Source organism: Hyla sarda, chromosome 3, assembly GCF_029499605.1.
Source record: "Hyla sarda isolate aHylSar1 chromosome 3, aHylSar1.hap1, whole genome shotgun sequence".
NCBI classification, from domain to species: Eukaryota; Metazoa; Chordata; class Amphibia; order Anura; family Hylidae; genus Hyla; species Hyla sarda.
Genome location: NC_079191.1, coordinates 415590974 through 415605459, shown reverse-complemented (window position 1 = coordinate 415605459; position 14486 = coordinate 415590974). Strand labels below are relative to the sequence as shown.

At 41.2% G+C, this 14486-nt stretch overlaps 1 protein-coding gene across 5 annotated transcripts in view; it reads left to right on the top strand.

Annotated features, from left to right (window-relative positions):
• Nucleotides 1–1357, top strand: part of ANGEL2 (angel homolog 2) — a 28063-nt gene extending 26706 nt beyond the window's left edge. For all 5 annotated transcript variants that reach the window (XM_056568293.1, XM_056568294.1, XM_056568295.1 and 2 more), the window contains exon 9: nt 968–1357. In XM_056568293.1, the coding sequence (XP_056424268.1) occupies nt 968–1116 (149 nt within the window). In that variant the 3' untranslated portion in view covers nt 1117–1357. The remainder of the gene's footprint in view (nt 1–967) is intronic.
• Nucleotides 1358–14486: the final 13129 nt, after the last annotated feature.

The window sequence follows — 14486 nt, the reverse complement described above, 5'->3', positions numbered from 1 at the left end:
TATTTGGGGTTTTATACCCTGTGATTCTTTCATCATGCGACTCAAGGATTTCTATTAAAGATTGTGTGTGGGGGTGGGGGGGGTACACTAACATACATGCACACATGGTATGTTTCCCTCCTATAGAAGTTTGAGAGGAAAAATGGCACAATGGCCATATCCTCAAACATGCATTCCAAAAGCACTGTGTCTCTATTCAGCCTACTACAAGTTTTGGGAATGTTCTCTTTGTCAATTGTCAAATCCTCTGGAAGCACAAGGGTCATTGGCTGCCATCTTGATGCTATATGATGGTGAATTCACAGCTTTTCTGATCTGCAGGGTTAAAGTGCTACTCCAGGGAAGTTAAGAAAAATAAAAATGCACCAAAGCCACTGCAATACCTATTCTGTGTCCTCTGTACTTATTCATGTGTTTTTTGTAGCTTTTTTGGCCCCTGATGTCTCCTAAATACTTTTTTCCTTGTTTGCAGCACAGACAACTCCCAGAGGTCAATGCAGCTTTGTGTAATGGCTGCCAGCCAACTGCTTTCACTATCTGTGTGCATGCTTACACCATCCTTCCTCCAGCAATAAATCATGCTGTGCTCTGAATAGCAGAAGTCAGTAATTAGATATTCTGCTATTCTTCACTGCTTTTCTCTCACAGCTCACAAGCTCCTCGCACAGGGAGGGGAGGCGAATGGAGGTGTGGCTGTACAGCCAGGGCTCTAGACCAAACAGAAATCAGGTGGTGTTGTCCTGAAGGGTCTGGGCTAGGTCTCACTGAGGGGTTTGCACCAAGACCAGGCGGATTTGAGAATTACGTTTTTCTCTAAGTTCCTGCCTTTAAGTGAAAGCGGGAAACTGCTGTATATAGCAATGAATGATATTTGGACAAATACATAGGTTGGTGAGAGGGAAAGGATCGGCTATGGGTTTAGTTTCCCCCGAGTACCCCTTTTAATAGAGGTGTCTTTTCTTTTCAGGCTCTGACGTCTCATGTAATGGTCTGCAGCTCCTTGGACGGCTGTCACTTCTCACCGAGCAGGATCTGTGGAGCGTCAATGGTCTTCCCAATGAGACCATCTCCTCCGATCACATCTCATTGATGGCCAAGTTCCGGCTGGAGTTATGACTGCGCCAAATTCCCCCGTTTTAGGTTGTTGTTTTGTTCTGTATAGATTGACATCAGCACAGATCTTTTATTTATTCCTGGTTTTATATTTGTGTTTTATTGAATTTCCTTTTGGTTTGAAACATCTGAAGGTTATTTGTTTTACTAAAGTCTTCTGTTTGTAAAATGGAAAATCTGTAAATATTTTCTTAAGAAAAAAATGAATCTATATGAAAAATAAAAGCTTGGCTGCTTTTTTAATGCCAGAGACTTGTATGTGAAAATCATCTATTATAATTCCCCCCCTATGTACAACAATATAACTATATGAAAAATGAAGAGATGTCCAGCGCAGGTTCCAAGCAATGCGAAATTATTTATTCAGCAGTAACACAACATGATGACAGGTAGGTGACGCGTTTCAGCCACAATCTGCGGCCTTAGTCATACAACAATACAATACAAGTGAATCTCTCTTTTATGGAGGAGAGGGGCAGGGTTCTAACCAGCAGGAAAGGTGTATCCAGGGAGTGCAATCACTGCCCGGGTTAACCCACTGCTGGAAGTTAACCCGTCCTTCTCCTGTACAATTGTGATAAAAACGCATGGTTCATGTGAACACATGCTAACAATATAAAGTAAAGAAACCCCATATTAGATGGGATTCACACTTATAATGATTCCCATGTACAGATTAAGTAGTGGTGTCCGTAACATGAGAATATAACAATAAAACCAGAGTATAATATTCTTTATATAACTTACAGATAAACCAATTTTGTATGTGAATATCTAATTTAAATATACAATATGGTTATTTGTTATTCCTCATGACGGGCACCAAATATTAGAAAAACGAGATGTATAAAATTACTGAAAAAGACTCATATATATTAAAACTGTAAATTATTTTATATCAATTATCTCCATGTCTAGAGGACCACATATTTATTTCGATCATTTTATCGTAAATAATTAACCAGATGATATTTGTTAATTTTATGTTATAATAAAATATTTATTAAAGACTTTTATGAATAATGATAGAATACATAAAATGACTTGGGTCCAATTTAGTTATCAATATATTTTAAATACTAAATTCACATTATGTATAATATATCCTGGTTTCACAGAGGAGGGCCTGCGTATAACAATACACACATGCGTTTGCCCTCATATATATACATGTACAAACACACACGTGTAAAGTAATCACTGGATCATACTGTCAAATACCATTAATTTAGTAATGTAATATTACGTCTTGTCTTTGATTAAGACCTTGGGGATATCTGGTTTGTAAACTTCCCTATCCAGTAACTTTTTTGTTTAATGTTTCCACCCCTAATAGTGTGGACGACTCTTTCTATAGTGTGGACGACTCTAAATTGGACCCAAGTCATTTTATGTATTCTATCATTATTCATAAAAGTCTTTAAATATTTTATTATAACATAAAATTAACAAATATCATCTGGTTAATTATATACGATAAAATGATCGAAATAAATATGTGGTCCTCTATACATGGAGATAATTGATATAAAATAATTTACAGTGTATATATATATATATATATATATGAGTCTTTTTCAGTAATTTTATACATCTCGTTTTTCTAATATTTGGTGCCCGTCATGAGGAATAACAAATAACCATATTGTATATTTAAATTAGATATTCACATACAAAATTGGTTTATCTGTAAGTTATATAAAGAATATTATACTCTGGTTTTATTGTTATATTCTCATGTTACGGACACCACTACTTAATCTGTACATGGGAATCATTATAAGTGTGAATCCCATCTAATATGGGGTTTCTTTACTTTATATTGTTAGCATGTGTTCACATGAACCATGCGTTTTTATCACAATTGTACAGGAGACGGACGGGTAAAAGGAGTACTCCGGTGCACACTTTTTTTCATGTTATCCCATCCGGGCTGCAAAATAAAAGAAAACACACTTCATCTTACCTGCCAACGAGCCCCCGGTGCTCCGGTACAGGTGTTCGGTCCCCGGGCTGTATTCTTCTTCCGGTTAGCCCGGCTTGTCACACGGAGCTTCAGCCTATCACTGGCCGCAGCTCCGTGTGACGTGCCGGGCTAACAGGAAGTATGAAGAATACAGCCCGGGGACCGAACACCTGTACCGGAGCTCCGGGGGCTCGTTGGCAGGTAAGATGAAGTGTGTGTTCTTTTATTTTGCAGCCCGGATGGGATAACATGAAAAAAAGTGTGCACCGGAGTACTCCTTTAACTTCCAGCAGTGGGTTAACCTGGGCAGTGATTGCACTCCCTGGATACACCTTTCCTGCCGGTTAGAACCCTGCCCCTCTCCTCCATAAAATAGATTCACTTGTATTGTATTGTTGTATGACTAAGGCCGCAGATTGTGGCTGAAACGCGTCACCTACCTGTCATCATGTTGTGTTACTGCTGAATAAATAATTTTGCATTGCTTGGAACCTGCGCTGGACATCTCTTCATTTTTCATATCGTTACATGAGTAGTGGTTCAGTCTCGTCCGAGACGCAGGAAGGGCGTACGAGTGAGCTGTGCCTGACACTTGGACTTTGTAACAATATAACTACTATAATCCAAATAGAAGACAACGTGGTGGCATAACTTGCAGATAACACACTTGAATGATGAGTATCCAATTCAGGGGAGGCAGTATAACATGGGTGCAATACCAGGGGGTGCAGATTGTAAGCAAAGATGTAGATATTAATACGTGATGGAAGAAAAATAGACTAATCGCACTCACCCTCTGGGAATAAAAGTCAACTACAGAGGGTGAGTGCGATTCGTCTATTTTTCTTCAATCACATATAACTACTATAATACTGCCTCCTATGTACAAGACTATAACTACTACAGTATAGTAGTTATATATGGCAAGAAGAAATGAAGCTTCAGCACTCACCCAGATAGATGCAATCCTTTTCAGTTCAACAACAGCATATAAAACAGCTGACCGGTGGTGGGGAGGGTAGAAGAGGATGCCGAAGCCGCGGGGATGAAGGCGACTAGTTTCGCGGGATTACCGCTTCTTCTGGCCTTACCTCGTGTCTCCCAACGCTCACCTTTTACCTGGGCGCTTGGGTGACGTCACGAAAGTGGGGGGAGTTAGGAAAACACCTAACAGGTAAGTGATAGTGACGGTTAAAACGAGAAAGAAGCAACAAACGCACAAATAAAATATGGGGTGACCAAAATGGGATGTGTAAGGATCGCAATCTATGTACAGGAGGTGGGGCGGAAGTTTACAGAAAAACTAAGTTCATTCCGGTCATTTAGACCTAGGATGGCCATCGCGTCTGTCCTTATAATCCAGTGCGCTTCGCGCTATCGCAGAATCTTTTCTTTACTTGCGCAGCTTGTGGTCACTTTTTCAATGCCGCATAAGGTAAGGGTTTTTTCATCGCTATCATGACAGTCCTTCATATGCTCTATCAATCTTGCAGAGCCGATACCTGTTTTAACGATCGTTTGTGTTCCCGAAATCTGTAGAAAATACAGTTTTGTGGATCCGATATAATATCTGTTGTAGGGGCAAATTATAGCATACACAACCCATTCAGAGCGGCAGCAGATGAATTCTTTAATCCTGATATTGCAGCCCCCCCCCCCCCCCCCAGAGTAATGAAAGCACCTTTGTACATCTGGTTACAATGAATGCAAGTGCCACATTTGTAGTTGCCTTTAAGTTCGTTCTGGATAAGCCAGTATTTTTTTTTTTAGGTCTTTGACTGGAAAAGCTTGAAGAAACCAATATATTTTTTAGACTTTCACTGTGGCGGAAGGTGATGAGTGGTTTTCTGCTGGCTATGTTTTGTAATATCGGGTCCCTTTTTGGTCACATTTGCCAGTGGGGGGGGGGGGGGTAAATTGGAAAGAAAATACAAATCTTTGTTCCTCTCTGAGTTTTTTTTTCTTGGTCTGTTTTTTTAATTTTGTAAATGAGTAGTGTTGCTCACGAATATTCGCAATTCGAATATTATTCGCGAATATCACATATTCGCGAATTCGCGAATTTCGCGAATATAGCGCTATATATTCGTAATTACGAATATTCGTTTTTTTTTTTTCTCTTCACAGTGATCATCCCTCTCTGCTTCCAGCTTGTGTGGTGTGAAGAAGGCTGTAATACTACTGTGTGAGACTGGTGTGCGAAAATTAGCACATGCGAAAATTAGCATATGCTAATTTTCGCATATGCGAATTTCGCGAATACTAATTTTGTATGGGCTAATATTCACATATGTTAATTTTCGCATATGCGAAAATAAAACGAATATGCGAATATTCGCGAATATATGACGAATATTCATCCATATATTCGTGAATATTCGCGAATTCAAATATGGCCTATGCCGCTCAACACTATAAATGAGCTCTCTTCATGGAATGAGGTGGACTTTCTCTAGTCTAGGGTGTCTGAAAGTAACTTTTTGGGATAACCCCGTTCCAGGAACCTGTTGGTAAGTTCCGCTGCCGGTTTCAAAAAAACCTTCTTCGGTACTATTTTTATTTTTTTGATGCAGAGAAATTGGCTGTAGGGTAAATAATTCTTGGTGTGCTGTGGATGATAGGTGTCGTAATGGAGGTATGTGTTGGTGGCAGTTTCTTTTCGGTATCCCGTGGTGGTCAGAGTGCTCCCTTCGATATGTATTTCTACATCCAGAAATTCTATTTTGTTAGAGGAAAATTTACTGGTGAAAAACATTCATTTGGTTTGCGGTGTTAAGATAGTGAATAAAGTCATCAAATTCTGCCTCTTCTCCCTCCCCGGCGATGAAAATGTCATCAACAGTTTGTGTACAGTTTGATATGTTTTATGAAGGAATTCTGGGGGTTGTAGATTATTTTCTGCGCCAGCACGGCCAAGAACAGATTAGTGAAGGTACCTGCAACCGGCGTACCCATCGCTGTACCGGATTTCTGGGTAAACCATTCGTTATCAAACAAAGCAGTTATTTTTTCAGGATGAGTTCCAGTCCTCCTTTAACAAAATTCATGTAGTTCTCACTTTTGTTTGTGGATTTCAGGAATTCTCCTATGACTTGGATCCCAAGATCTTGTGGGATCCGTGTATATAGACTTTCAACGTCTAGGCAGAATTTGATGACTTTATTCATAATAACAGCTTTAAAACAGGATTAGATACATTCCTGGAGCAAAATAACATTAATGCTTATGAAGAAATATAAAATCCCATCCCTTCCCCAATTTCGCGCCACACCCCTACCCCTTAATTCCCTGGTTGAACTTGATGGACATATGTCTTTTTTCGAGCGTACTAACTATGTAACTATGGTGGCAAGTTTATAGGAGTCGGACCATTGGAAGTGAACTTTCGGGAGGAAATACCAGTGTGGCTTATTAGCACATTCTGGTATGAGCTTCTCTGCTCTTTTTTTCTTGTCCAGCATTCCTGTTTTCACACTTTTATGTAGGAAAGTTCTGAGTCTGGAGATTATTTTATTGGTAGGGTCACAGGTAAGGGTAGAATATACATCTGGATTCTTCAGTTGCCTGTTTGCTTCAGTCACGTAATATTCCTTAGACATTACCACCACACTGCCTCCTTTATCTGCTTTTTTATGATGAGATCTTTGTGTGTTTGCAGCCATTTAAAGGGGTTATCCAGGAAAAAACATTTTTTTATAGATCAACTGGCTCCAGAAAGTTAAACAGATTTGTAAATTACTTCTATTAAAAAATCTTAATCCTTCCAGTACTTATGAGCTTCTGAAGTTAAGGTTGTTCTTTTCTGTCTAAGAGTTCTCTGATGACACGTGTCTCGGGAAACACCCAGTTTACAAGAGGTTTGCTATGGGGATTTGCTTCTAAACTGGGCATTTCCCGAGACACGTGTCATCAGAGAACTGTCAGAAACTTGTAAATAACTCACATCATCACAAGAATATAACTACTATAATACTGCTCCTATATACTAGAATATAACTATAATACTGCTCCTATATACAAGAATATAACTACTATAATACTGCTCCTATATACAAGAATATAACTACTATAATACTGCTCCTATATACAAGAATATAACTACTATAATACTGCCTCCTATATACAAGAATATAACTAATACTGCTCCTATATACAAGAATATAACTACTATAATACTGCTCCTATATACAAGAATATAACTACTATAATACTTCTCCTATATACAAGAATATAAGTACTATAATACTGCCTTCTATATACAAGAATATAACTACTATAATACTTCTTCTATATACAAGAATATAACTACGATAATACTTCTTCTATATACAGGAATATAACTACTATAATACTGCTCCTATATACAAGAATATAACTACTATAATACTGCTCCTATATACAAGAATATAACTACTATAATACTGCTCCTATATACAAGAATATAACTACTATAATACTGCTCCTATGTACAAGAATATACCTACTATAATACTGCCTCCTATATACAAGAATATAACTACTATAATACTGCTCATATACAAGAATATAACTACTATAATACTGCCTCCTATATACAAGAATATAACTACTATAATACTGCTCCTATATACAAGAATATAACTACTATAATACTTATCCTATATACAAGAATATAACTACTATAATACTTCTCCTATATACAAGAATATAACTACTATAATACTGCCCCTATGTACAAGAATATAACTACTATAATACTGCTCCTATGTACAAGAATATAACTACTATAATACTGCTCCTATGTACAAGAATATAACTACTAGAATACTGCTCCTATGTACAAGAATATAACTACTATAATACTGCTCCTATGTACAAGAATATACCTACTATAATACTGCCTCCTATATACAAGAATATAACTACTATAATACTGCTCATATACAAGAATATAACTACTATAATACTGCCTCCTATATACAAGAATATAACTACTATAATACTGCTCCTATATACAAGAATATAACTACTATAATACTTATCCTATATACAAGAATATAACTACTATAATACTTCTCCTACATACAAGAATATAACTACTATAATACTTCTCCTATATACAAGAATATAACTACTATAATACTGCTCCTATATACAAGAATATAACTACTATAATACTGCTCCTATATACAAGACTATAACTACTATAATACTGTTCCTATATACAAGAATATAACTACTATAATACTGCCACCTATATACAAGAATATAATACTGCTCCTATATACAAGACTATAACTACTTTCCTCATCGTCCCTACAGCAGCACAGAAGGGATATATCCGATCCCAATCACATACCAGGACCGTCCCCTAGAAAAATATGCTAATTAACAATTAATTAGTGAAGGGGCGGACCGGACCCCTATAAAGTAACCCCCTTTTCCATACCACACTGTGTTTTTTCCTTTCCTCCACGTCAAGGATCGTCCATCCGTCCGTCCAGTTTTCAGCCTTGCGGGGTCCTGGCTGCTACGATCGAAGCCATTGCGGGGTCTCTGGCAGTACCTGTGGGTATGTACAGATTATATCGGGAAAATCCCTGATGTTGTTATAGTCGGTGCGGGGTCCCGGCGTATATTATGTGTATACATATACTTATATGGTAGCCGGTGCGGGGTCCCGGCGTATGTATGTATGTATACTTATGTGGTACCCGGTGCGGGGTCCCGGCATATATATGTACGTATACTTAGGTGGTAGCCGGTGCGGGGTCCCGGCAGCCCTTGTATATCTGTACAGAGCCGATACGGCAGTTTGCAGGCTTGCAGGGCCGGTGCGGGGTCCCGGCAGCGGTGTGAGTAGGCTGTACCGGTGCGGGGTCCCGGCAGTTGTAATCTTGCAGGGCCGGTGCGGGGTCCCGGGAAATTAGCCTTGCAGAACCACTGTGCTTCTGATGGTCTGTACTTACCTACAGCACGGTGCTTCAGCTCCTGCTGTTCTTCCTCTGCCGGCGTTCTGCGCTGATGGCATGGTCCATGCGCGCGTCCTCCAGCGGTTGTTGTTATGCTGGAGGAGCGCGCGCTTCTGACACTGCGGGGGGCCGGCGGGAAGACCTTATTAGACCGGGAACTCGGCAGTGCCTGGTCTCTTGAGCTAGGCAGCCGGGTTCTGGGTCTAATAAGGTAAGAAATGGTGTCAGAAGTGCTTACAACATCCCTTACTGTGCTCAGCCTGATGCTAGTATGTGCATGTTTTCCAGATGTCTTCAGAAGCTAGTTCGAGGAAAAAGCTATCTAAGGTTAAGCACAGGCTCTGTGTTACATGTGAGCAACCTCTCCCTGATGAATGCCCTTATGAGGACTGTGATGCATGTGCCAAAAATAAGGAGGCCGCAGCTGCTGCAGAAACAAAGAGGTGCATCAGTTGCCTCCAAACTCTTCTAGATGACTGGCCATCTAACATATGCAAGGGGTGTACACCCCCAGAGGCGGATCTAGCCACTGAAGCTAAGACCTTTTTTTCCTGGTTCAAGGAAAAATTCTCTGATGATAGAGAGACGGATAAAAAATTAAAGAAGTTATCAAAAAAGCGTAAAGTCTCCGCTTCTGGTACTTCAGGCACTGGTCAATCTAAGAAGAAGATGAAGAGGTCCCCTATATCCAGTACCAGTTCCTCATCTTCTGAGTCATCCTCTCCGGGTCCTTCCTGTAGGAAGGCAAAGAAACAATATAGGAAGCGGAGTCCTTCCTCTTCATCCTCTTCCTCTTCCTCAAACTCATCCTCGGAAGAGGAGAAGGTTACTGAAGATTTTTATCTATTTAAGAAGGAAGCTGCCGAAGGGTTGATAAAAAAAGTTAAACGCTGTGTAGAATCCGGCAAACATGAGCGATCCGGGCAGAATAAAGAAGCTTTATTCTATTTTCCAAAGAAAAGATCTAGGATCCTGCCAGGTCACCAAATCCTAAAAAGCATAATGGAAAAAGAGTGGGACAAGCCGGATAAGCGGTTGGACCTAGGATCACGTTTCAAAATGATGTACAGATTAGATCCATCAGCATCTGAGTCTTGGGACCAGCCTGCAGTGGTAGATCCAGCGGTAGCTAGGCTATCAAAAAAATCTTTTTTCCCTGCAGATGAATCAGCGCTACTCAGAGATCCGCTTGACAGAAAGGCAGACACCTTTCTCAAAAGATCGCATCTTAATCTTGCCTCCCTGGGCAAAGCAGCACTCTCTTCAGTCCCGGTTTCCAGGGCTCTCAGGCTCTGGCTCAGCAACCTATCTCAGGATATAGAATCGGGTGTCTCTAGACATGATCTGTCTAAGCAACTGTCCTCCTTAAAGTCGGCCGCGGATTATCTGTGCGATTTTTCCATTGACGTGCTAAAAATTGCTGCAAAAACAATGGCGGTTGCAAACTCGACACGAAGAGCGATGTGGCTGAAGCCATGGACAGGAGATGCCTCATCAAAGGGTCATTTTTGTACCTTGCCCTTTGAACCGGGTAAGCTTATTGGGAAGAGACTGGACAAAGTCCTGAAACAGAAAAAGAAAGATAAAGAACTGGATGTTCTTCAGTCCTTTCGGAAACCATATAGAAACTTCCGTTCTCAAAGGAACAAAGGAAGCTACCAGAGACGCCCTTTCCAGCGAAGGGACAGAAAGTTCCAGTCCAGGTATCAGGACAAAAAGAAGAAGCAGTCGGGTCCTGCTGATCCAAAAAGGGAATTCTGACGCCAGACACCTCAGCCCAGTGGGCGCAAGGCTGTCAGCATTCCTTCCAGAATGGCAGTCAGTGACCTCCGACCCCTGGGTGTTAAGAATTATTCAGGAAGGTTATGCGTTGGAGTTTTTACACCGTCCAAGAGACCGGTTTCTCCTAAACTTGGACAAAGATTTCAGAGTCCGAGCACTCCTGTTGGAGTTCCTGAAAAAAGGAGCACTAGAGCCTGTTCCCCCTGGAGAGGAATTCCAGGGAGTGTACTCCCACGTTTTCCCAGTGCCGAAACCAGATCTGAAATGGCGGTTAATTATAGATCTCAGATACTTGAACAAGTATTTGAAAAAAGTAAAGTTCAAGATGGACAGTATAAGATCCCTGTACAGCATTGCCAGTCCGGAGGATGTCATGGTATGTCTGGACCTAAAAGACGCCTACCTCCATGTGCCCATCAGGTTGGAGGACAGGAGGTTCTTACGTGTAGCAGTACAGGGGAAACAAGAGGTTCACCATTTTCAGTTCAGGGCTCTGCCCTTTGGATTATCACCTGCACCGAGAATCTTTACGAAACTCGTTATTGTCCTGGTAGCGGCCCTACGCCTCCAACAGATAAGGATTGTGCCCTACCTCGACGATTGGTTAATCATCGCCAACAATACAGAAGTAATAAAACACCATCTTCATCTATGTCTCAGTTTGCTCCAGAAGGTGGGTTTTATGGTAAACCTCCAGAAGTCCAAGTTGATTCCTTCTTCCCGTATCCAGTTCTTGGGGCTCCTGGTAGATCTACATCAAATGAAGATCTTTCTACCAGAGGAAAAGATTATCCGTATAAAGGAGAGAATAATGAAGCTCCAGCGTCACCCAAGGATTTCCATCAGAAGGGCTATGAGCGTCCTAGGGTCTTTGACAGCTTCCATAGAACCAGTGCCTTGGGCAAGAGCCCATCTAAGAGATTTCCAGCAAGAGATTCTGAAAGTCTGGAACAAGAATTTGAACTCCCTGAATCGTTTCATGAAGGTATCTCCTGCTGTCCTGAAGGACCTGCTGTGGTGGACCATCAAGTCAAATTTAATACGGGGGAAAAGTTTCATAACCGAACACCAAGTCACCATTACTACGGATGCGTCTGTCCGAGGTTGGGGTGCTCACCTAGGAGAACTATGGACTCAAGGTTCCTGGTCATTGAGGATGAGGTCAAAATCCTCCAACTTTCGGGAATTAAAGGCTATCTATCTTGCCCTGCTCCACTTCGAGCCTTATGTTTGCAGGAGATCTGTTCTGGTGCGAACAGACAACGCCACCGCGGCATATTACTTAAACAAGCAGGGAGGCACTCGATGTGCCACGCTTCAACACCTATGTGCCCTGATCATGCGGTGGGCGGAGCAGGTGGTAGTGGGCCTGAAGGCCATACACATAAAAGGTACGGTGAACCTCCAAGCAGATCTTCTGAGCCGACAGACTCTCCTACCAACAGAATGGTCAATCAGCATGAAATACCTCGAGCCAATTTTCCTCAGATGGGGAATACCGGAGATCGACTTAATGGCGACCAAGCAGAACAGCAGATTACAGAGGTTCGGGTCATTGAATGTCTGGGATCATCCGGAAGTGTTAGATGCCTTCTCGATCCCTTGGAAGAACAGGTTCCTTTACCTATTTCCTCCCTTACCTCTGATTCCCAGAGTCTTGGGGAAAATCCTGAGGGAAGAGCCGTCTGTCATCTTGATAGCACCATTTTGGCCACGCAGGGTGTGGTTTCCTCTGCTGCTTCAGCTTGCTCAAGGGAAATTTGTCAAGTTTCCGGAGACCACAGACCTCCTGATACAGAGAGGTTTTCTGCACCCTCAACCAGGCAGGTTACACCTCACTGCCTGGTTTCTGAAAGGGAGAGGCTAATTGGGCAAGGCCTCTCTGAAGAAGTGGTAAGCACATTGTTATCCTCTAGAAGACCATCTACCAACTTCGTGTACTCTAAGTTGTGGAAAAAATTCCTGAATTGGCTCTCCTCTTCTACACTGCAGTTTTCAGTTGAAGCAATTCTTCAGTTCTTACAGGAAGGATTTGAGAAAGGACTAAAACCCAATACACTTAGAGTGCATATGACCTCAATTAATGCCATGTCTGATGGAAAGTTTGCAAATCATCCGCTCATTTCCAGATTCTTTAAGGCATTGAGAAAATTGAGACCGGCTGTAAGGCCTCCGGTCGCACTTTGGGACTTAACTCTAGTCTTGAATGCTCTCACAGAAGCCCCCTTTGAGCCTATTGCAGAGGTAGAGTTAAAATGGCTCACTATGAAATTGCTGTTCCTTGTGGCCATCACGTCAGCCAAGAGGGTAGGGGAGCTACAAGCACTCTCCTCTAAGGAACCTTTTTTGAAGATTCTGCCAGAAGGGGTGAGACTTCGTACGGTTCCTTCTTTTCTACCAAAGGTCGCCTCAGTGGCGAACATCAATAGAGAAGTGTTTCTGCCGGTGTTTTATCCAAACCCTGCCTCAGAAGAACAGAAGAAGTTTCATCTCCTAGATGTAAAGCGTGCCTTATCATGCTATATAAATCGTGTCCATCACTTCCGAAGAGAAGAGAATTTGTTTGTTCTTCCGACAGGTGCAAGAAGGGGTTGTAAGGCCTCAAAAGATTCATTGGCCAGATGGATCCGTACTACAATTGTAGAAACCTATCTGAAGAATGGAAAAGAACCACCTCATCCTTTAAGAGCCCATTCAACTAGAGCTACGTCTACGTCATGGGCAGAGAGGGAACAAGTACCCTTACTTGAAATCTGCAATGCGGCATCCTGGTCATCTACATCGACCTTCGCCCGGCATTATAGGTTGGACCTGCAGACCCAGAACTCAGCCTTTAGCTCCGGAGTTCTGTCTGCTGTTGAAAAACCATAACCCTCCCTTTGTTATCTTTGGTAGATCCCTTCTGTGCTGCTGTAGGGACGATGAGGAAAGTCGGTATTTACTTACCGTAATAGTTCTTTCCTCGAGTCCCGAAGGCAGCACAACACCCTCCCTAAAATAAAATTTTGTTGCATTACTTTGGTCTTGATTATTTACACAGTGTGGTATGGTAAAGGGGGTTACTTTATAGGGGTCCGGTCCGCCCCTTTACACTAATTAATTGTTAATTAGCATATTTTCTAGGGGACGGTCCTGGTATGTGAGTGGGATCGGATATATCCCTTCTGTGCTGCCTTCGGGACTCGAGGAAAGAACTATTACGGTAAGTAAATACCGACTATAATACTGCTCCTATATACAAGAATATAACTACTATAATACTGCCCCTATATACAAGAATATAACTACTATAATACTGTCCCTATATACAAGAATATAACTACTATAATACTACCTCCTATATACAAGAATATAACTACTATAATACTGTCCCTATATACAAGAATATAACTACTATAATACTGCTCCTATATACAAGAATATAACTACTATAATACTGCTCCTATATACAAGAATATAACTACTATAATACTGCTCCTATATACAAGAATTGTAGAAGTAATGTCATTACTTCGTGACCTGTGTTACATTTCCTACGTACAGATTTCAGTTTTTTAGTCTTTGATCTTCCAGAAATAAATACCGGGGATGATGAAGCTTACACATTTATACAAATCCGGGATTGCAGACAGCAGTTAGGGGCAAAATCTAAAAAAATTAAGATTTTGAACCCA